We start from the raw sequence: 23,853 nt of genomic DNA on the forward strand, positions 1-23,853 counted from the left end.
ATGAAGAAGTTAATTATAATAATAAAATTAATTATTGTTTTGCAATTATTTTAGGTTAATTATAAAATATGAGTAAAAAGATTATAAATTTTTAAAAAATAAAAATTAAAACAAAGGTTTGAATATACTCTGACCTTCACTTTTATGGGATTGGGCATAAGGGGAGAGGGGTTTTAGAATTTAAAATTTAGATCATATCTTAAAGATTATCATTTATGGGGGGAATCACTTACCCAAAAAGCCATCAACAAAATTCATTCTTTTGAGGGCGTGAAGGAAGAGGAAACCCATGTAAATTCTTGATGCTATTCAATCAGAGAAGATACCACACCTTTAAGCCCAATGGGGTGCAATCATTATTATCTTATTTTGATTTCTGGGGTGGCTTTCTTTCTTTCTTTCTTCCACTTTCAATGGAAATATCTGGGAAAATCAGCCCTAAATCACTTTTCCCAGAAACCAAAAGAAAAGAAGTAGCTTATGTCTTCCTCCTCTGGTCCCTGGAGAAAAGTGGGGTCATGGTCTAATGGTGTGTTGAATCATCCAGAACCATTGAATGGTCGCATCAACTCCCTCACCACTTTACCACTTTTCCCACTAAGTTGCGCCGGTGAATTGCAGCCATCCCAACAAAATACCCACCCAAAGCATCATCCTCCCGCGATTTCTGATTAAAGTTCACGCCCATCCACGTGCTATTCTTTACCCATCACCCCCATTCTTTCCCAACTTCAATTTCAAACATTAAAAATAAACAATTAAATAAACAAACACTCCAATCTACAACAATTTCAGAGCCGTACTGGATTGCCGGAGACTTTCTTTTCCGGCGACTCGAGTTAACCACCATCATTATATTACATTTGAAAGCACATCATTCACAATTTTTCTTTCAAAGGAAGACATTAACGAGTATTGACAAAAAGTTTATTTATTTATTTTTTTTTTATTTTCTGTGTTTTCGATAATTTACTCTGGAATAGTGACGAGAACAGGACGCCACGCCCTCTTGATGAATCGATGCCGAAACCCCAACCAGACCGGCCTCGGAGAAAGCGGAGCAGCTCCTAAACCGTCGCCGCTGATATCTTCTCCATTCATTGCTGACGGAAACGCTTCGCTTTTGTTCTTCATCTTCTCCGCTACCTTCTTGGTATCTTCGTCCAGCGGCGGCGAAGACACAAACAGGTCCTTCAGAGTGCGGCTGCTCGAGTCCTTGCTCTTCTTGTTCTTTTTCTTTTCAGCAATTTGTCGATCGGAGAAGTCCCGCCGCCGTGGCGTGCGGCCGAGCAGCGTGCGGAGTGTTTTGCGGCGGCGGAGTTGGATGAGAGGACTGGAGGTGGGGCTTGGGGCAGGAGCGCCACACTGAGTGGCCATGAGCTTGAATTTCTGTAACATCACCATTATTGGATTCGTTTGTGACTAAGCTCAAGATCGGAATTTGAATATCAGGGAATCATAAACGAGGGCGGCGATTTTGATGGATTGGCTGAGAGGGAAAGGGTTTTCTGGCACTGGGTTGCATTGTATTATCTATCTACTGTTAAGAGTCTGTCTCGCTGGTTCGATTTTCTCTCCTTTTTGTAGACTTCGAGGGGTGCTTGAACTTCAAGCTGAACGTGAATGCCTTTTTTTCAAAGTGAAAATTATACAAATAGGTCTAATTCTGAATCCATTGAATATTCCGTGGCCCAATTTCTACACAAATCGGAAAGCCCAATGGCAAAAATAATTCGCCCAACAATATGAAAAGAGTAACCCCTAATAGCATAGTTGAAAACTATTTTTATATATTAAAAATTTATTTTAAAAATAGAGTTGTGGATGAATCTCAACTATGCATTAAACCTAAGAATAAGGTTTTGGATGAATCTAAATTATAAATTACACCTAAAATGGAGATTTTAATTAGTATTTTTAAGGTTCCCTAAGATTGATTCAAAGGCAAAATATGGCGCATCAATACTCTTCCAATAAGTAAAATAACACAATTAACATGCTAATGTAATGATATTATCTTATTTAGTTTTCGTCGAGTTTCAACTACTCTAAATACAAATCTAAATGTCTTTTACTTTAAATAAAAACCAACCCAAAAATCATTGAATCATTTTAAGATTACACAATCAAACTTGAGCTCAAATTCTCTACTAATATATTCTTTAAAATAAGTTATTTTTTTTAGCCAAGATAAACACAAAGAAAAATAACTAATGAAGAGATAGAGAGAATAATGCAATGACATCGTGATTTAATATGGAAAATATTTGAAGAGATAAAAAACCATGGGTCCACAAGCAATCAAAGATATTTGCTATGAAAAACAACAATTAAGTAAAGGGTTTTCCTTCCCCTTATTGTCACTCTATAGAATCGTACATGAGATTTTCACCTCATACAACTCCTCGTTCAATTCTTTTGAAGTCATTGGATCATTTTCCTCGTTCGAGAATCTCTTCCCCTCTTCCACTCCGTCTCGAAGAGTAACTAGGACCAATTCAGTCACGTTTTCGTGTTCCAATTGAACACTTTCCATTTTTTATTATTCTCAAATCAAAGGAGAAGATTATTCTTTTTACCAAACATATGCAACTCAAGCCTACTAATTCTTCCTATACCATTTGACTAGCACTTTTCAACTTCAACTACCCTTTTTTTGTTAGAGTACACTTGGAATCCACATTAAGCTCAATCTTGATTTCTTTTAAATCCACATAAGAACAAAATGGATTTTACCTAAACCCAATAACCACAAAGAGGAAATGGATGGAAGAACCAAATAAGTTAGTTCATACTTTAAAACTCACTCAAAAATTGTTTTGAACTTCATAATGGGTTAGATTTTCTTAGGAAATAAGTATACTCACACTTAGAATGGGAGATGAGCATTATGGAAGTGTGTGATAGTTGCTAGCATTCTCCAATCCTAAAATAAAAATTTTGGGTTTAAATTGGAAGAAAAACCCTTTATCCAACTTGTTATGGATCAACGTTGAAACAAGGCACAAAAATACTTATCAAAAAAAAAAAAAAGGCACCCAAGTCTCCTAAACCTTTTTAAAAAGATTTTCATTAATTTGAAAAAGCTAATTGATTTGATTTCATCCATCCAGTACTTCAATTACATGCCTTCACTTTCAAGCACTTTCAAGCACTTTCAACACCTTGAAGTTCTTCATTAGGTAAGTAGTTCGAGAGAGGATTTGGTAGACTGAGTTGGGAGAACACTTTTTTGACCCGAAATTTCTAACCTAACTAAATCACTCACAAGAATGTTGTTAGAAAAATTAGGTTAATCCAACTTAAAGTAATCACCCTAGTGAGTGAATAGGGTGATAGTATCTTTTTGAAAGTTTAAATTATATAAATGCAAGAGACAATTATATGCAAATATATAATAAAACAATATAAAAACAATTACGTATAAAGTAAAAAAATAGGAAAGAAAATGCAAATACAAGATTTTTATAGTGGTTCGACACAACCCGACCTACATCCATTTTCCTCTAACTTCAATCCCAAACTTGAGGTTCCACTAATTCAAAACTTCCAAATCAAGCCTTCAAGCAATATAATTGATTATGTTTTCAATCAACTCTCTTAGACTTTTGGCTTAAAACACCATTTATAATCCTTAAGAGATACCTCAGGATTGAATGGTGTACTAATGATATACAAGTTTAAGAACAATGATGCACTAAAAAACACTGTCGCAAGGCTCAAATATATTCAAGAAATTTTTAGAAATGTTAAACTCTTTAAATAATGAAGATTGGAACCTTTTTATAGAGGAAAAAAAACGAAATTAGTTGTTGTGAGTTCATCCGGTCGAGCTTTGGTTCAACTAGCATTTAATGTATGACAGATGACCATTGGACCTCAGCCGCCCCTCAACCGGTTAAGGTTCAACCTTGACAGATTGAACAGACATTCTGGAAAAGAGATAAGATTTTTGCACCATTCGACTGATTAAGCTAAATGTGTCAACCAGTTCCTCATCCTGTTCAACCGATTGAGTTGTTTTTGGCTAAACAACCATAATTTTCAACTTAAAACCTTTTAAATAAGATTGAAAAACATTTGACACAAAGTTTTAGTTGAAAATATGAAATCATCTAATTTTAAAAGATTTAAAACAAAATAACTCTTAAAAGATTTTGGTGCATAAATAAAAAATGTAATGTAGGAAAAACCTAGTGCATTAACAACTTTACAAAGAGATCCTATGAAGTTTAGGTCTTGAAAAACACTTTTTTTTTAGGTTTTCTTCTTTTTATTGATTTCTCTTTAACTTGATTTTGTCTTTGTGATTACTACTTTGGAAATCTTCTTGCCTAATCACACTTGAAATATAATCATTAGTTTTAAACTTTGTTTTGTTATCATCAAAACTGAGATTAACTAAACCTTGGTTTCACAAATGTTTTATGAGAACATATTTTTATTGTTCAAAGTTGTTCTCATATATTTTCTAAATATTATTTAAAAAAAATTGTATAAAAATAAAGTATTATGAATAAGAGTTATTTTTAAGAAATATTTGAAAACATAGAAAAATATCTAGAGAATATTTCAAGTTCTCGAATAGACTTTTGTTTTATAAAACTTCATAAAATTGATTTTAAAAATTGTTTTTTGATAACTGTTTTCTAAAACATTCCTAAACATTTCATAAATATTTCTATTTTTTTCATTTGATGAATAGAACCCCGCCACTTACTTTGTAGCATCATTGGAACTCACCTTTCTTGACATCATCTACCCATGTAATGCCTCTGCTCATCTCCCATCCAAAAAAAAAAAAAAAAAATCCCACGACCACAAATGAGACAATAAGGTCATGACCATGGCTGTGGTGGTGAAGTGCACGAGGTGTGTCGATGGACAAAAGGTGTGTCAACATTTAAGTGGGTGACACCATCCTTGATGTTACTAGCATCAATGAGAGAGAGTGGCCTCATATGACCATAATTATTGTCCTACCTCCATCCACAATGTTGAAACCATCATTCATGAGCTCTCTTCAAACTAATCGTTACTTATGATTTCTACCCATAATCTCTTTTTTGCACTTCTCCAATCTAGTATGATCTTCCACATGTTGACGGTAATGGAGGTAATTCAGTGGGCCACAATAGTGGAGGTGGCAATGTTAGGGGATGCGATGGAGGTTTCAGGTGGTGAATTGTGAGAAAGTCTCATAATTTTATGAGTTTTTCCTCAATGTGTGGCGATCTAGGGTTTTGGCGGATATTTAATTTTATTCAAGGTTTTGATAAAAGAGTTAATTGGATTAAACACTGCTGTAATATGTGACATTGCTTCTTGGTCGAATTTTAAGCTTAATGAGCTCAATTTCATCTTCTCAATCCCTATGATTGATGATGGACAATGTGGTGTATGGCAAAAATAAAAATATTGAAGAATTGTTGTTTTTGAGTTGTTGGTGGGGATCCTTTTTGTTATAGGAGAATTGTATTTTTGAGAATCCTAGTAATGACCCCAAATGATATAAATGGTTGCAAAATTATCCTTAAGCCTAGCAATTGATATATAATTGAGTGGAAAAATATGTGACATCCATAATATCCAAATACATCTTTACATCAAATATGAAAATTGAGAAAACAAAAATAAAATATATCTTGACATCAAGTCATTTCTCTAACCGCGCGCTCTCTCTCTCTCATCTATCTTGCGAATTTGAACACCAAATATAAAAATTATTTTATTATTAGCTCTAATAGAAAAAATAAATAAAAAGAAGTAAAAACATAAAGAAATCTAAAAAATAATACAATAATATATTTGAAGTTTTTTTTTGAGAAACATGTATTGTAAAAATGGAAGACTTAGATGTATGAAATAAATTTTTATATTTTAAAATCTATTTTTTATTATTAAAATAATTTTATATATTTGATAACTTATTTTTTTTAGAAAATGAAAATTTTGTTAAATTTTATTGGAATCAAATTTTTTTTATTATTAGTTTTTTTTTTTTTTTACACCTTTCTCTCATATTTTGATTTATTCTATGTACATATATGATATGAAAATTTTTCACCTACTCCATTGAGTGAATTAATGAGATTCTCCATATAAGAAAATAAAATTAATTTAAAAATTATCTTACCCAAATCATTCTAATATTATTAATAGTCTTAGTTTTAAAAATCTAAAATTAGGTTGAAGGATTAGATTATGTTTGAGAATTATGGAACAATTTTTTTTTGTTTTTAAGAACAAAACATAAAAATAAAAATAAAACCATGTTTAGTTGTCAATTGTTCCTTATAACATGGGTTTTTGAAAATTGCTCTAAAAATAAAGTATTTTCTGATAACATATTTTGATTACTTTTTAGTTATTTTTATTTGTTTTAAAAAATAAATACAAAAATGATTGAAAATAGAGTGTTATATATAACTTTATTTTTAATAAATATTTAGAAATATAAAAATTAAGTTGGGAATATTCTAAGTTTGTAAATAAATTTTGTTCTGAAAAATTTCAAAGATCATTTTAAGAAATGGTTTTTGAAAACATCAATCTAAGTAACTTCATGATACCTAACAACATCAAACCCTTATAAAACAGAACCTAAGTAACTTCATCATGAGTTCTCCTCACACAAACCATTACATCCAATTCCCACCCAGAATCTTCCACATGTAGAGACAACAAAGGGAATTTGACGAGTTACAACAACGAAGATGGTAGTAGTGTTGGGGGGTGGAGGTTCAGGTGGTGAATCATGGAGGCTCTCAAAGTTCTAGGGCTTTTTCTTCAATGAGTGGTGATCTAGGGTTTTCTTTGGATCTTTAGTTTCATTCAAGGTTCCAATTGAGAAGTTCATAAAAATGAGAGCTTACTACTAAGGGATTTGATATCTATTAGGGCTTTTGAGGTGCATGCATGTAAGATCCTAGGCATAATGGAGGTAATTAAAAATTAAAACTTTGGTCCTATAAGGTGCATGTGTTAGAAAACATACCAAGTGTTTGAATGTCCCTAAACCCAAATCTTTTTATTTATTTATTTATTTTGTAGAAGATGTCTCAAAATCTCATGATCTTTTACTCGATGACTTCTTATATCGATGACTAGTGTCTACATATTTCTTTAGGGAGAGAAATGAAGGCTAGGTATCTAGAAGACCAAGTCTTTAAAAAATTAGAAAAATTAGAGTCAACCCTAAAACCTATAAAGTTTATATAGACTCTCATGTGGGCTTAAGTGACTTTGGTTTAACTTAAACTTAAGTCATTTAATCTAATTCACTGAATTTTAATTAATTAATTAATTGACTTTAATATGTTCTAATTAATTAATTAACTGAATCTAGATAAACAAAATTAATTAATCATAAAATCATATGCAACTTGATATTTTAACCAAAATGCCCTTATAATATAAATGATTAATTCTTCATAAAGCCTTAAAATAAATAATCATAAGTGCTTGTGCAATTGTACCATTTTACTAAAACACTCTTTATGTACACATATGATTAAATCTCTAATTTTCCTCAAAATTTTATGCCAAAAAAGACTATGAGCTCAAATGAGGACCATTGATACTAGTAGGAAAATATTGACTCTCTTAAAATATAATTTTGAAGTTGATTCAACACTCTATTAAAGAAAGTTAATTGCACTCTAGTATCCTATGTTATTATATCAAGCTATGAATTGATTAAATCCAATTTAATCAATTCTTCTAGTCCTTAACATACAATCCACTATATGTAGATTCTCCATGAACAGATGTCTATAATCTAATTATGAGGTAAATGCTATCAACCTTTCAATATTACCTCTACAATCCTTGAGTCTCAAATCCCTTTATTATGTAATCAACTAACATATTTCAGCTTATGAGGAACATATGTCCAATTCCACTAAAGGAATTATTGTGACATCATAAATTTTATAATCACAAGTCCTAATGACCACTCAAGGGGACACGTTGTTTTAATCTTATGAGATATCATAGTGTCTCTATTAAGAATACATGTTACTATTTGTTTTAATTAATAATGATCTAATCGATAGGGAATATACGACCACCTTAGGGTTTTACTCATAAGTCAAAACTATTGAAAACTTTAGTACTAACTCAATATCCTCTCAATGTTGAGATTTTATGCAGTATAGTAGTTTGGTGAATTATAATTCCTTAATAACCAATGTCATGATTTAACATAAATTTTGTTCAATGCATAACAATGCATACTAGTACACTCACTATGAGAAATTCATCCTAATAATTAAGACAAGACATTCTTCCTAATGCGCTATAACCTTAAATAGATTATTTATGTCTAGAAACTGACTATGAATTACTCATCAATTTGCAAAGAACTCATGACTTGAATTTTTCATACAACTCTTAATGTATCCAAATAATATATAATGCAAATGATTTAGACTCGAAAGCTCAAATAAATATCAATACAGATAAAGATAGATAGTAAAATTTAACTTTAATTATTATATTATATCTTACTTTTAGAAGGATTGTCTTAACATTTACATCATTGATGGCAATGCATCTTAGCCAAATTTCAGACTCAATGGCCCAAGTTCGTCTTCTCAACTGTTGTTATCGGAGGAGGTGGTGTGGTATATGTTAAAGAGCAAAAACAGAAATACTGAAGAATCACTATATTTAGATTGTTGGTGGGGGTTATTGTTGCCAATGAACTTTTGGTCCGCATTGTGTAAAAAATTAGACTGTCTAATGTTTTATAGTTTGAAAATTTGGAGGTTTTTTTGGGTCTTACATAATTTTCCATTTTTTCCTAGACAGGGATAACGTGTTCAAAGACACACTATGCAACATGGAATTAGGATGCACTTTCCCCTGCCACATCACCAATGGAGCATTACATCAATTTGATTTGATTACTGCCACGTAATCATTTGGTATCAATAATCAGAAAAATGATCAAATAAAAAAAGTAATCAAGTATTATCATTGAAAAGAATTTAGTGAGAAAAAGAGCATTAACTCATCGGATGAGGTGACTTTTTACGTTTTATTTGAATTAATGGAACGATTTAATTGATCTATTTTCCCTTTCTCGATTGAAAACATGACCCGATTAAAGGGCTTTTAAGAGCTAATCAATGCTTCCCTGTTGAGACATAACGGAACTTTTAATCATATAACTAGATCAAAGATTTCGTATTCTAATCATAATCACAAGAGACACCAAAGCTTACAAAATCAAAGCTGGGCATATCAACGACAGCTTCTTTTACTTTGCACATTCTCCCTTCAGGCCTTAAATCCAGTAGACAATGAATCTGAGATTCATCTCTGGTACATGGACAACAAAACAAAGCTACGAAGATGAGAAAGAACATTAACCCTTTCAGTTATGTGAGTTAAATGTTTCACATATTTTTAGCATCTCCTTTGAAAAATAAGCAAAATACAAGGGAAAAGCTAAGCACTGGCGCTTGGTGTAGTAGACCTACTGGCCCATTGAGCGGTCGTACTATCTGGTGATGGCATCAGCTGGACGCTTTTCAACAACCCCACTTCATCACAATCTGGTGAAGGTGGCGGCGGCTCACGCATCGATGATCCAACACTGTCCGCTGCTGCGTCCATGTTCTCCAATTCATGCCTGTTACTCTCAATTTCCTTCAAAATCTCCAAAACTTCATCCATGGAAGGCCTCATTTCCTTGTCAGGTTGCAGACAGCGAAAGGCTAATTCTGCTACCAGAGTAGTCATCCTATTAACCGCAAGATCTGAATTGAATCCAAGATGTGGGTCAATCAGCTCGTGAAATGCACATTTTTGTATCTTGTTTATAGCGTAGTTAGACAAATTGATCTCATGCTTAAGCCTACTAAAGTCTACAGCAGGCAGTGATGATATGAGTTCAATAAGGACAACCCCGAAGCTGTAAACATCGCTCTTGTCGGTAAGCTGGTGACATAGGTGATATTCTGGATCAACATAGCCGGGAGTTCCCTGTGGAGCGGTTGAGACATGGGTAACATCAGTGGGGAAGAGTCGTGAAAGCCCGAAATCTGCGACTTTAACGCAGAAACTATTATCCAGGAGAATGTTCTTAGTTTTCACGTCCCGGTGTACAACATCAGAAGCATGGAGATAACATAATGCGCTGGCAGTTTCTATGGCAATACTCAATCGGATAGGCCATGTGAGTAAGCCTGAATCTGCTCGATTCCCGTGGAGATGATCAGCGACTGTTCCATTGGGAATAAATTCGTAAACCAGAAGGAGTTCACGGCTGTGGCGTGAGGTGCAGCCGTAAAGGGAGACAAGATTCCGGTGGCGCAAACGAGTGAGGATTTGAACTTCATTCATGAACTGTTCAACCCGCCTGTAATTGTTCTCGTATAGGCGCTTGACGGCAACCTCTCGCCCATCTCGCAGTTGTCCTATTTGACAAATATCAAAGAATAGCCTCTTCAAAAGGGTGACAAATTTGTCGTTTTAAGTTTTTTTTTTGCTAAGTATTTTCCTAGTGATTAGGTGAACTATTAACAGAATCACAGTTGTCCATCACCTTACCATGGTATACAGTTCCAAAACCTCCATCTCCAATTTCTCTATCAGGGACAAAATGATAAGTGGCTTCTTCAAGTTCACTGTAGGGGAAAATGGGGATGCCAAAATACGTCCCCGTTGTTTCCAATCCTGGTTGTGAAGAGGGATCTGAAGAAGTGTTCCTTGAGAGGAAAGTTGAAGCATACTTCCTTTTATGGCGCTGTCGGATGATGAAACAAATTATTAAGATGGTAATGCCTCCGGCGCTGATACCTGTAGTGGGAAAAAAGACAATAGTCAAACTTAATGCCAACTACGTTAATGCTAAGAGAGTTTTCTACCAAGGACATATGGAAACATATGCATAGAAGAATTTAAAGATCTTAGTGGAAATCGATTTTGGATTCTTAACCCACAAAGAAGATGGTGAGAAATTGAAATTTGATCATTACCAAAATCCCCAATAAAAGAAAATTTTCCTTACATCTATTACAGATAAACTCATTTCAAATGCTAAAAAGTGCAAGATTATGGATTAATTGGATTCAGTTGGTGTCCAAACACATGCAGAGAGCAAATATTTTTATTTACAAGAATCTTGCTAAAGAAGTATATTACCTGATCCTAGGGCTAGCTTCAATCGATTGTCATTCCCTGCAAGACAAATAACAAATAGCAACGATAATAGTTTAAACAGTAAACATTGTATTAATCTACATCAAATTGGTATTCTCCAGAACATTAAAGAGTACACTCATAAAAATAAGAGTCAAAACTTGCTTCTGCAAATCTAATATAGATTACATTGCACAAACAACAATTTTCTCATACCAGAGCCCTACAGTTAGAAGAGAGGAATTCATGCTACATACATAGCAACAGGTTTTGTAAATGCAAAAGAAAAAAAGAGAAGGAAAAAAAAAACCAAGAATAAAGGAAGGGAAGAGAAAAGAGGAGAGATTGTTATGTGTTGTGCACCTTTCACATGTGCACACTGGAATTTTCCCTTTTCATCATCTTGGCATTGGCCTCCTCTATTGAGACAATTCCAACAGTGTGAGAACACATTCACTTCAAGAGTGATATCAGGAGTCAACAGGGAATCCAGTTTAGCGATACCTACAGTACTCATGTTTACTGGATACTGAATAATTGAACAGCCAGGTGGAGGTGGAGTTGGAGGAATATGATTTGAATGATTATAGTGGATAATGTAGTCTTGACATCTGGTATAATTATACTCTGTAATAAGATCAATATTGTGACTACGGTGGCATTTAAACAGGGTTAGTTCGGTTAGGGTGGGTACTGGTGTGAAAAAAACAGAAGGAGAAGGGGAAGAAGTTAAGTTGTCGATGAAGTCACATCTGCCATGTTTCAAGTGCTCTTGAAGCTGCTCATCTTGAATTATTATGGTATCACCCTGGATGTTTTTCACCTCAAAATGTCTTCCTCCCCTTTCCAGTTGGATCTTCGGAGCCTCTTCAGTGCAATTTACTATTGTACGCAATCCGCATTCTGGATTTGTTTCATTGTTGAAGGGAAATTTAAGCCAGCCCAGTTTTCCACATTGGAAGAATGAACAATTTGGAGGGTGTTTCCCTTCTTTTCCTGAAGAAGAAAGAAGCACAGAATGAGAGAGAATAACTAGAACAAGAAAAGAAACAGATCCCATGCGAAATCCCCAATTCAACAACAAAAGCATGGCACCAAACCGACGGCAACAGGGTAATCTTCCTCTCCCTTTAAGCCATGTTTTCTCTTCTGTATCTGCTTAGCACGGCAGTTGACTTGGAAATGAGATACAAGAAGACTTGGGAAAGAGACTTTCTACTGGTGGGCCAAGAGTCTTTGGTAGCCCATGTGAAATAGGCCATCATTTTCCATTGGCCAACAAATAGACACCCAATCCACAATGGGAGTTTCCAACTCACCTTCTACATTGCATAGAAAGACTCGACTTGCTGCAGCTCTCAATTTTCAAAATCAGGACATAAAAACAGAGTGGTCTTGTGGAGCAAAAGTAGAAGACGGGGTAAACGGAAAGGAGAAAACACGACAGGTCATAGATTAATGGGTACTTTGTTAGTCCCTTGATATCAGGGAACCCTTTCCTGGGGCAAGGGTAGGTGCGTGTGAGAGGAATACAAGTTTTCATATGTTTGACTCTGGCTACGACATTTCCTTAGTTTCAGGGATTCACCCGATCAAAATAAAGCTCAAAGATAGCATACGGTCCAACGGCAGGTTGGTGTGCTTGCTTATTTCGCCAGAACAAGGAAATTAAGGGTTAAAATAAGCCATAAGACATGAGAACTAAAAACAAACAGGCCTGGAAGGAATGAAGAAACCTTCCTATTCTCCTCATTTCGTAGAAAGGAGTGCATAATTTGCAAAAATTTAGTAAAAGAACCAAACAGAAAATAAAAGAAAAGGCAGCCAGTCATTCTTTGCCTCACCGTCATTGCAATGTGTGGTATGATCGATCTGGGCAAAGACTTGCTGCATCATTATTTTCATCAAACACACAACGACCACCACTTAATTGGCACTCAATGCAGTTAATACCAGTCCATCGAAGACTAAATCCATTCTTCAGTAACTGTATGTAGTCCATAGTCTCCACTGTTTGATTATACTGCCTTCCCTCCAAATCCACCGGTGCGCCGACGTACCTCTCACGGGCCATCTCTTCAACCAGTTTTTCAGAGTTTCAATTCATATACCCAGTGTTCAAAAGAGCAACAGAATAATTTGTGGCAGTGGAAGCACAAGTTACTGGAGAATGTGCGTAAATAAGAGGTACTCGTTTTGTGCAATTATAAAATAAAAGGAAATAAGATCAACAAACTTGGTGGTGAATTCAATGGAAGAAAAATCAAACACAAAACAATGTTAAGGGGCAACACAGGAGGTGTTAACCACTTCCTTGTTGACCAACCGAAATGATTGGGTCTCATAAGAGATATCTTCAATGAAGTAATTTCTGGATGTTCTAAAGAGAGGCTTATTTTCTTCACAAAAAATTCCAAAGCCTGGGTGACCACAGAAGTCTATTTCAGTGTCATAGATATAAAACGGGTAGCTTATGTTTGGGCCACTCCCACAGTTCTTAGGCTTGCAAGGTCCATACTTGTGGTCAACCAGTGCATATGACTCCGCAGCCAAGGGGCAAACGAGGATACTGATCCCAACATAGAACAAGTAGTGTGGACACATTTGGATGGACATTGTTGGAGAAAAAGGGAACCCAGACTGACATTGGGTGTTTAATTTGACTGGATTTGCAATGCTTCTTCTAGACTTCAAATATTCCACAGCATCTACCGGCCATAAACCCTCTCTTTTCAAAGAGGATTTACAATATGTATTATACTGCAAACTAAATATGTAAAATACAAGATGTCTTCGTCCGGAAAAGCCCTTCCTTAGTTGGACTGCAAACATTAGGCTCTTATGTAACTTGTACTCTTCCGAAACAACAAACAATAATGACAAAAACTATGGAATTTATATATGACTCGAAATTTCTTGGGAGGACTGTGGAGGAGAAGGGTCCAAGTAGAAGTTTCCATAACTCATTGCATGCCTTTGAGTTGCAGAACTGACTTTTGGTCAAGGTCTTCCCCTGCCTAGCTGGTTATGAGAAAATACACCCCCTTTTAGGTTAATGGATGGATTTGGACTTTGGCCCTGGGATGGAAATATCGTGATTCTTTTTTTTAATTTAATTATTAACACTTAAAATTAAGGAGGGCGTTTCTAGATTTCAACAAAATGCTCTTACTCCTTGTGGGAGTTTTGGGCTAAGCACCATGTTCTATGGGCTGCATAATTGGGCCCATAGAAGAAATAGGCCCATCCTAAGAACTTGGTCAAGATGTTTGGCCCACAGGAAACATGTCCAAGCACGATGAAGCAAGGTGGGAATTAACCGCCCTTCAGAAATGAGCCTGGGGAGGATCGTGTGAAAAATAGAACGTGGGAAGGTTTTTCCATTCAGATTAAAGAGCTATAAAAAAGGTGGAAGTAAGAAGAGAAAAACGTAAGAGGTATATAGGGAAAAAAGGATTCATTGGTATTTTCTTTGAAAAAGTATGGAATTGACTTTATCATCTAAGGGTCTCCCTGGGAATCTCCCAGGTGAACCTTGTATTGCAGGACCTATTTTATTCTGATCGTGCTCCCAGGCTCTTTACATTCCAAATCACAGTTTCTTTTTAAATATTACACCAACGAATAGAATCATCGCCCTGGGTCCCTACGACCATCATCTCATGCCAACTTGAGCATGATAAACATATAACAGTACAAATGCAAAATAATTTTCAAGATTTTCGTGAGAGGTTTGGTATTCAATAATTGCGTTACTAAATCACATTCTTCAAATCATTTTACTAGGACAATCATTAATTTTTGTTCAAAATTTACTAACTTCTAATATTAATTTTTTTCTTTTCGAGTAAGACAACTTATATTTGATAGTGAGATTAAGACAATCTTTCAATTAACAGTGTTTAATTAACAAAATTTAACCGTAAATTAACTCAAGTCTATGATATCTCCCTAACAAAAAAATGGTTTAGTAAATATTTTAATTGAATAATAACGTTAAGACTAATTGAATGATCATATGATAAGGTTGCATATAATACTTCCTTATGCATGGGAATATGTTTTAGTCCCAGAATGCTTAGCTTTATTTTAGTGTATATAGGTTATTAAAAATATCCACATGAACTTCACAACTAGTATAAAATTTTGAATCATTGTTTTAGTTATTAAATTGATCATAAGATTTAAGGTAATTGTTTCCAATGTTGTGTTAGTTGTAAGCCATTTTCTACATCTTATAATATTTTAAAATTAGGGTATTTGTTTTAACAATTTTAATTATTCATACTCAATGCTTCACAAATCCTAAGTGGAGAGAGGGTGAGGGTAAGGATAAGGATATAAAGGAAAAGTTCATACCCATAAACAAATCTTTCCTATGGTATGATTCATATTAGGCATGAGACTGTTCCCAAAAAAGCCCTCAACACCTTGAGTGATATAGAAAGAGTAGTAGAAAACAAAGTAGAAAACATGTTGGATAACTTGGATATCCTTAACTAGTAAACTCCCTCAAGGTGGAAGCAATGATCAAGACACTAGAGAAAAAATGATAGACATTTGTGGAGGTATGATCAAGACACTAGAGAATAAATGGCGAATATTTGTGGAGGTAGCATCAACAAGTGGCCAATATATCTAGTGATAAATACTAGTGCCACCTACAACTTTTTCATCATGGAAGAGGTAAAACAATAAAGGTGAGATTGTTAACTTAGAGGCATGCCTTTAAATGATATAGTTCAATCAATAGAGCATCCATGAAAGTATGTGTAATAATCCATTCACTCTCATACAAATATTGTTTATTCTAAGTCCAACAAGATCTCTTAACTTTAAAGCATGTCTACATAGTTAAGAGGAATTATAATGACAAAAACTTTTTTTCCTAACTAATGCAAGATATCACAATTACTTCTCTTATAGACATAACGTCCTCATTGTATCTCATAGGATTATGAGATCAAATAAAAAGATGTCCCTTGGGGGGCTAAACAAACACTTACACTGATATTATGAATTAACTTTGAGATCATTTGTAACAATATGCTCTCCCTCACATTGATATTGTCTACTCTAGACCCAAAGGGGCATCTTGCTATTTGATCTCACAATCTTGTGGGACACAACGCGACATTATATCTACAAAGGGGATGATTGTAATATCCTACATTGGATGAGGAAATTTTTTTTGACATTATATATGTATAAATTTTTCTAAATCATGTAGACATATTTTAAAGTCGAGATTATATTCTTTTTGTTGTTTCACTTCATATTATTTATATATTTTAAAAAAATATGAACTTAAATATTTTGTGTTATTAAAAAATTGTTTTTAAAATTTAAAGTAATATAAATTCCTTTGTACTTTTAACTTGTAGGATAAATGTCACTATATTTTATATAAAAATTATTGTTATTATTATTTTAAGTAAAGAAAACATATCCAAACATCATCTAAATAATAAGAAATGATCTAACAACTAGTTTTTTAAATAAGATCAATGATTTCGTATTCTAATCATAGTCACAAGAGAGACCAAAACTAGCAAAATCAAAACTAGGTTATCAATGACAACTTTTTAACTTTGTACATTCCCTTCAGACCTTAAATCCAGTAGACAATGGATCTAAGGTTTATCTTTGGTATATGGACAACAAAACAAAGATACGTAAATGAGAAAGAACATTAACCCTTTCATTTACATCTGGTTATATGTTTCACATATTTTTAGCATATTCTTTGAAAAATAAGCAAAATACAAGGGAAAGTTAAGCATTGGTGCTTGGTGTAGTAGACCTACTGTCCCATTGAGCAGTCACTACATCTAGTGATGGCATCAGCTAGACACTTTTTAACAACCCCACTTTATCACAATCCGGTGAAGATGGCGGCTTACTCATCGACGATCCAACACTATCGACTATTGTGTCCATGTTCTCCAATTCATGCTTGTCACTCTCAATTTCCTTCAAAATCTCCAAAACTTCATCCATGAAGGACTCATTTACTTATCAGGTTGCAACATGTTTTGCTTTTAGCGAGAGAAACATAGGTAGTGGCCTACAAAGGCTTCTGAGACGTCTCGAAAAGTGTTCACGAAATTTTGCGAGAAGCAATGGAACCAGGAGAGAGCTTAACCATGTAGCCTGGCCAAAAAAACCTTACATATCAGTGCACCATTCCCTATGTCGAGGGTTATGAGCTATCTGAAATGCTTGATGTGGTCAAACGGGTCGCTCGTTCCATCATATATTGTGAACTTGGGCACTACGAACCCTCTGGGCAACTCGTAGTTAATGATATGGGGATCGAAAGACGTGAAAAACATGTCATCCAACCGTCAGTTGATAGAGTCAAGTGGGGCTCGAGTTGCCAATACTTTCGCCTACTGCTGCCTTGGTAGTTGAGAAGATCATTCAGATGTAGTTGCTAGGATTGGCTGACCTAGACGTGCCCTTAGTGTTTCTAACATACATGGTTGCTCCTTCATGCCTGTGCTTGAAGTCATAGTTGGGCTCGCATCGCGTCAGATAAATGTGACATTCTGCTACACCTCATTTTCCTTGATGCCCGAGTGGAGTTAGTGTTTTCGTCCAACTATGTTTGACGAGTTGGCGAATGCTACTCCTCAAATCGTCTCGAGCAGTTACCAGATGAGAAATCTGTGCCCCAGAGGAAAGATACCTCAACAATTCATCTTAAGGTTGTTTGTCAGCTTTGAGTGTGCCGACTTTGAGAGGGGCCCACTGTTGACATTTGAGTCTGCAATTCTTCGTTCTCTTCTCTTAGTCGTTTCATTTGGAGGAGTAGAGTTTGCATCTGCCGTTCATTTTCTCATTGGCATCTCTCCATCTTTTCACACCAGACAAAATAGTATTCGTCACCCATAACTAATAATGGGTTTCTTGAGGGTGTTGATATCTTTAGTCGGTTTCCACAAATGACGCCAATGTTGGTCTTGTGCCAACTGAATACAGGTCTGTCTAGCTTCACTAAAGTCAGATGAACTTCTTCCCTACACAAAATTATGTCTGAACAAGTGGTCCGGGTACGCCCCTTCAAAGCTTAAGTCACAATCTAGCAAAAGTGAATTCAACTATTTTGAATGGCTATGTGTGAGTGTCCTTTTTTCATGCTTCTCGAGGGGTTTTTATAAAACATATGGCACCATCTTCACAACGTTGATTGTGCATTCATGTCTTTCTTGTACTAATGATCGCCATCGTGGAGAATGCTAAGCCTTAATAAGGTAATCAACGTCATCATCTCAATGTGGACTAGGCAATCATACCAAACAAGAGCTGCTAATTGGTGTCATTTGTTGGCTGTCATGTAAGAATCTCGGACCATATCGCTGACTATGCATTTACGTTTATCAATGTTGCTGATTGCATGTAACGACTGATTGACATTGATTTTTGGGTGTAAATGACATTTAAATTGTCGCTCAGGCATTGAGTGTGATTAATCATCTGTCTAATGCTTGAAATTTTCGACTGGGTTGGTTTGTCTATCTGGAAGCCCCGATCGACATTCCATATGGCATTGGGGAAAAAAGAAATTTATCTTTCCTCTTGTGCTAGACAGAGCTTATCTTGGTTCAGACGGATTGATACTAGATGGATTATCTACTTACCTTAGACGACCAAAGGGTCTTGAGCTTAAGAAAGACACGTGAAGTGAAGCTTTCCACACTCTCCACTATTTGATTATATTACCTTCTCTCCCAATCCATCGGTGCACCCACGTACCTCTCACAAGCCATAATTTCAAGCATTTTTTTCAAAGTTCCAATTCATATACCTAGTGTTCAAAACAGCAACAGAATAATTTGTGGTAGTGGAAACACAAGTTATTGGAGAATGTGCGTAAATTAGAGGTATTCCTTCTATGCAATTATAAAATAAAATAAGATCAACAAACTTGATGGTACATTGAATGGAAGAAAAATCAAACACAAAAAAAATTGTTGAAGGGCAACGCATGAGGTGTTAACCATTTCCAGCTTGTTGACTAACCAAAGTGATTGGGTCTCATAAGAGATATCTTTAATGAAATAATCACTTCTGAATGTCCAAAAGAGAGGCTTATTTTCTTCACAAAAAATTCCAAAGCCTGGGTAGCCAAAGAAGTATGTTTCGGTGTCATAGATACAAAATGGGTAGCTATGAAAAAGTTGTAGGTAGCACCGAATATATTAGCAAACTGTTGATGCTACCTCCACAAATTTCCATCATTTATTCTCTAGTGTCTTGATCAATATTTCTCTCTTGAGGAAGTTAAGGATATCCAAGTAATCTAAGACAGTCAAGGTGGCCAATATATCTAGGGATAAATTCAAAGTTCAAAGACAACTATATAGTCAAGGTGGATCGAGGTTGATAACTTAGAGGCACGCCTTTGAATGATATAGTTCAGCCAGTAGAGTCATCCGTGAAAGTATGTGGAATGATCAATTCATTCTCACGTAAATATTGTCTATTCTAAGCCCATTAAGGTCCCATAGTTTTAAAGTGCGTCAAACATGATTAAGAGAAATATATATATAATGACATGAACTTTTTTCCTAACTTATGTGAGATATCACAATCACCTTCTTTCAAACATAACATCTTTGACATAATTGTGAGGTCAAACAAATGGATATCCATTGCATAGGTAAACAAACTTACACACTGAGGTTATGAGTGCAACTTTAATACTATTTGTAATAGTTTGTTCCCTTTTACATAAATATTATCCACTCTAAACCCAAAAGGGTATCTCGCTATTTGATCCAACAATCTTATGAGACACAATGGAACGTCATATTTGCAGAGGGAATGATTTTAATAACTCACACGGGGAAAAAGTTTCTAATTTTATATATGTATAAACTCTTCTAAACCATATATATGAATTTTAAAGTTGTGGTTATATTTTTTTTGTTGTTTCACTTCATATTATTTATTTATTTAAAAAACATAAAAATCATTTTTGAAATTTAAGGTAATATAAATTTCTTAGTACTTTAACTTGTAAGATAAGTGTCACTATATTTTATATAAAAATTATTGTTATTATTATTTTAAGTTAAAAAAAAAAAAGACATATCCAAACATCATCTAAATTATAAGAAAGGATCTAAAAACTAAATTTTTAATTATATAACAAGATAGATGATTCCGTATTCTAATCACAATCACAAGAGAGACCAAAACTAGCAAAATCAAAACTGGGCATATCAATGGCACCTTCTTCAACCTTGTCATTCCCGTCGGACCTTAAATCCAGCAGACAATGAATCTGAGATTCATCTCTGCTACATGGACAACAAAACAAAGATATGAAGATGAGAAAGAACATTAACCCTTTCATTTACATCTGGTTACATGTTTCACATATTTTTAGCATCTCCTGCGAAAAAAAGGCAAAATACAAGGAAAAGTTAAGCACTGGCGCTTGGTGTAGTAGACCTACTGGGCCATTGAGCGGTCACAGTATCTAGTGATGGCATCAGCTGGACACTTTTCAACAACCCCACTTCATCACAATCTGGTGAAGGTGGAAGCGGTGGCTCATGCATCGACGATCCAACACTGTCGGTTGCTATGTCCATGTTCTCCGATTCATGCTTGTCACTCTCAATTTCCTTCAAAATCTCCAAGACTTCATCCATGGAAGGCCTCATTTCCTTATCAGGTTGCAGACAGCGAAAGGCCAATTCTGCCACCAGAGTAGTCATCCTATTAACCGCAAGATCTGAATCAAATCCAAGACGTGGGTCTATCAGCTCGTGAAATGCGCATTTTTGTATCTTGTTTATAGCGTAGTTAGACAAATTGATCTCATGCCTATGCCTATTAATGTCTACAGCAGGCAGTGATGATATGAGCTCAATAAGGACAACCCCAAAGCTGTAAACATCGCTCTTATCTGTAAGCTGGTAACATTGGTGATATTCTGGATCAACATAGCCGGGAGTCCCTTGTGGAGCGGTTGAGACATGGGTAACATCGGTCGGGAAGAGTCGTGAAAGCCCGAAATCTGCGACTTTAACACAGAAACTATCGTCCAGGAGAATGTTCTTAGTTTTCACGTCCCGGTGTACAACATCAGAAGCATGGAGATAACATAATGCAGTGGCAGTTTCTATGGCAATACTCAATCGGATAGGCCATGTGAGTAAGCCTGAATCTGCTCGATCCCCGTGGAGATGATCAGCGACTGTGCCATTGGGAATAAATTCGTAAACCAGAAGGAGTTCACGGCTGTGGCGTGAGGTGCAGCCGTAAAGGGAGACAAGATTCCGGTGGCGCAAACGAGTGAGGATTTGAACTTCATTCATGAACTGTTCAACCCGCCTGTGATTGTTCTCGTATAGGCGCTTGACAGCAACCTCTCGCCCATCTCGCAGTTGTCCTATTTGACAAAGATCAAAGAATAGCCTCTTTAAAAGGGTGACAAATTTGTCGTTTAAGAGTTTTTTTTTTTTTTTGCTAAGCATTTTCCTAGTGATTAGGTGAAGTATTAACAGAATCACAGTTGTCCATCACCTTACCATGGTATACAGTTCCAAAACCTCCATCTCCAATTTCTCTATCAGGGTCAAAATAATTAGTGGCTTCTTCAAGTTCAGTGTAGGGAAAAATGGGGATGCCAAAATACGCCCCCGTTATTTCCAACTCTGATTTTGAAGAGGGATCTGAACAAGTGTTTCTTGAGAGGAAAGTTGGAGCGTACTTCCTCTTATGGCTCTGCCAGATGATAAAGAAACAAATTATTAAGATGGTAATGCTTCCGGCACTGATACCTGCAGTGGGCAAAAAAGGCTGGTCAAACTTGATGTCAACTACATTAATGCTAAAAGAGTTTTTCACTACAGACATAAGGAAGATGATGTATAAAGATCTTAGTGGAAATCACTTCTGTATTGTTTAACCACAAAGAAGATGGTGAGAAATTGAAATTTGATCATTACTGAAATCCCCAATTAAAGAAAAAATTCCTTATAGTTGACAGATAAACTCATTTTAAATGCTATAAAGTGCAATAGATTAAGGCTTAATTGGATTCAGTTGGTGTCCAAACACATGCAGAGAACAAATATTTTTTATCTACAAGAACATTGCTAAAGAAGTATATTACCTAATCCTAGGGCTAGCTTCAGTCGCTTGTCATTCCCTGCAAGACAAGTAACAAATAGCAACAATGTTAGTTTAAACAGTAAACATTGTATTAATCTACATCATATTGGTATTCTCCAGAACATTAAAGAGTACACTCATAAAAAGAAGAGTCAAAGCCTGCTTCTGCAAATCTAATATAGATTACATTGCACAAACATCAATTTTCTCATACCAGAGCCCTACAGTTAGAAGAGAGGAATTCATGCTACATACCTAGCAGCGGGTTATGTACTTAAATGCAAACGAGGAAAATAAAAGGGCAAAAAAATGAAAAAGAACAGAGGAAAGGAATAAGAAAAGAGATTGTTATATATGTTGTGCACCTGTATGTGCACACCGGAATTTTCCCTCGTCATCTCGACATTGGCCTCCACTAGAGTGACACTTCCGACATTCACGGGACAGATGCACTTCAAGAGTGATATCAGAAGTCAACAGGGCAACCAGGTTGTCCATTCCTAAACTCATGTTTATTGGATACTGAATAATAGAACAGTCCAGTGGAGCTGGAGGTGGAAGAGTGGGAGTATGGTTTGGTTGATTATGAGGTAGAGGTGGAGGAATGGAAGTATGATTTGGATGATTATAGTGGATGATGTAGTCTTGACAATCGGTATAATTATGATCTGTAGTAAGATCAATATTGAGATTACGGTGGCATTTGAACAGGGTTAGTTCGGCTAGAGGGGGTACTGGTTTGAAAGAAACAGAAGGAGAACGGAAACGAGTTAAGTTATCAATGAATTCACATATGCCGCGTTGCAAGTTCTCTTGAAGCCGCTTATCTTGAATTACTATGGTATCAGCCTGAGAGATGTTTTTCACCCCAAAATATCTTCCTTCCCTTTCCAGTTGGATCCGTGGAAGCCCTTCAGTACATCTTGTTACTGTGCAAAAACCGCATTCTGGGTTTGTTTCGTTGTTGAAGGGAAAGTGAAGCCAGCCCAGTTTTTCACAGTGAAAGGGTGGACAAGTTGGAGGCTGTTTCCTTTCTTCTTCAGCAGAGGAAAGAAGCACAGAATGAGAGAGAAGAAATAGAACAAGAAAAGAAACAGAACCCATGCGAAATCCCCAATTCAACAACAAAAGCATTGGCACCATACAGACAGAAACAAGGTAATCCTCCTCTCCCTCCATACCGACAGATACAAGGTAATCCTCCTCTCCCTTTATTTAAACAATGTTTTCTCTCTTTTATCTGCTTAGCACGGCAGTTGACTTGGAAATAAGAGACAAGAAGACTTGGGAAAGAGAATTTCTACAGGATGGGCAAGAGTCTCTGGTAGGTGAAATAGGCCATTGTTTTCCTTTGGCCGACCAATAGACACCCCAGAAAGGGAGTTTCCAACTCACCTTCTCCTTTGCTTAGAATGACTTGACTTCATACAGCGCTTAATGTTCAAAATCACGACAGTATTTAACAAAGTAAAGGCATAAAAAAATATTGGTCCTGTGGAGAAAAAGTAGGAGACTAGGTAAAGGAAAAAGAGAAGACATGGGTTTTTTTTAGTTTCTACAAGTTTCAAG

At 35.5% G+C, this 23,853-nt stretch overlaps 3 protein-coding genes across 3 annotated transcripts; all 3 read right to left on the reverse strand.

Annotated features, from left to right (window-relative positions):
- Window positions 1–735: 735 nt before the first annotated feature.
- Window positions 736–1,695, reverse strand: LOC100256104 (uncharacterized). The gene has a single exon (XM_002283728.4). It carries the CDS (start codon window positions 1,402–1,404, stop codon window positions 970–972), a length of 435 nt encoding a protein of 144 aa, XP_002283764.1. The 5' UTR covers window positions 1,405–1,695; the 3' UTR covers window positions 736–969.
- A 7,531-nt stretch (window positions 1,696–9,226) lies between these two features.
- LOC132252549 (uncharacterized LOC116803646) lies at window positions 9,227–12,364 on the reverse strand. Its single transcript, XM_059738457.1, has 5 exons — window positions 12,252–12,364; window positions 11,515–12,147; window positions 11,155–11,190; window positions 10,561–10,809; window positions 9,227–10,427 (listed from the first exon to the last, which is right to left on the reverse strand). The coding sequence occupies exons 2-5, from the start codon at window positions 11,666–11,668 to the stop codon at window positions 9,457–9,459; spliced, it is 1,410 nt and encodes a 469-aa protein (XP_059594440.1). The 5' UTR covers window positions 11,669–12,147; window positions 12,252–12,364; the 3' UTR covers window positions 9,227–9,456.
- A 7,994-nt stretch (window positions 12,365–20,358) lies between these two features.
- LOC100259351 (LEAF RUST 10 DISEASE-RESISTANCE LOCUS RECEPTOR-LIKE PROTEIN KINASE-like 1.1) lies at window positions 20,359–23,512 on the reverse strand. Its single transcript, XM_019218930.2, has 4 exons — window positions 22,650–23,512; window positions 22,286–22,321; window positions 21,699–21,950; window positions 20,359–21,559 (listed from the first exon to the last, which is right to left on the reverse strand). Exons 1-4 carry the CDS (start codon window positions 23,461–23,463, stop codon window positions 20,586–20,588), a joined length of 2,076 nt encoding a protein of 691 aa, XP_019074475.1. The 5' UTR covers window positions 23,464–23,512; the 3' UTR covers window positions 20,359–20,585.
- Between the last annotated feature and the right edge of the window lie 341 nt (window positions 23,513–23,853).

The sequence above is a fragment of the Vitis vinifera genome, chromosome 1, assembly GCF_030704535.1.
Source record: "Vitis vinifera cultivar Pinot Noir 40024 chromosome 1, ASM3070453v1".
Lineage (NCBI taxonomy): Eukaryota > Viridiplantae > Streptophyta > Magnoliopsida > Vitales > Vitaceae > Vitis > Vitis vinifera.

Coding starts and splice junctions, on each gene's coding strand:
- LOC132252549 (XM_059738457.1), bottom strand. CDS start 11,668: ATGAGTACTGTAGGTATCGCTAAACTGGATTCCCTGTTGACTCCTGAT. Junction 10,810..11,154: donor GAAGCTAGCCCTAGGATCAG/GTAATATACTTC, acceptor TTCCCACTACAG/GTATCAGCGCCGGAGGCATT. Junction 10,428..10,560: donor TTTTGGAACTGTATACCATG/GTAAGGTGATGG, acceptor TTTGTCAAATAG/GACAACTGCGAGATGGGCGA.
- LOC100256104 (XM_002283728.4), bottom strand. CDS start 1,404: ATGGTGATGTTACAGAAATTCAAGCTCATGGCCACTCAGTGTGGCGCT.
- LOC100259351 (XM_019218930.2), bottom strand. CDS start 23,463: ATGGAGGGAGAGGAGGATTACCTTGTTTCTGTCTGTATGGTGCCAATG. Junction 22,322..22,649: donor ATTCCGGTGTGCACATACAG/GTGCACAACATA, acceptor CTTGTCTTGCAG/GGAATGACAAGCGACTGAAG. Junction 21,951..22,285: donor GAAGCTAGCCCTAGGATTAG/GTAATATACTTC, acceptor TGCCCACTGCAG/GTATCAGTGCCGGAAGCATT.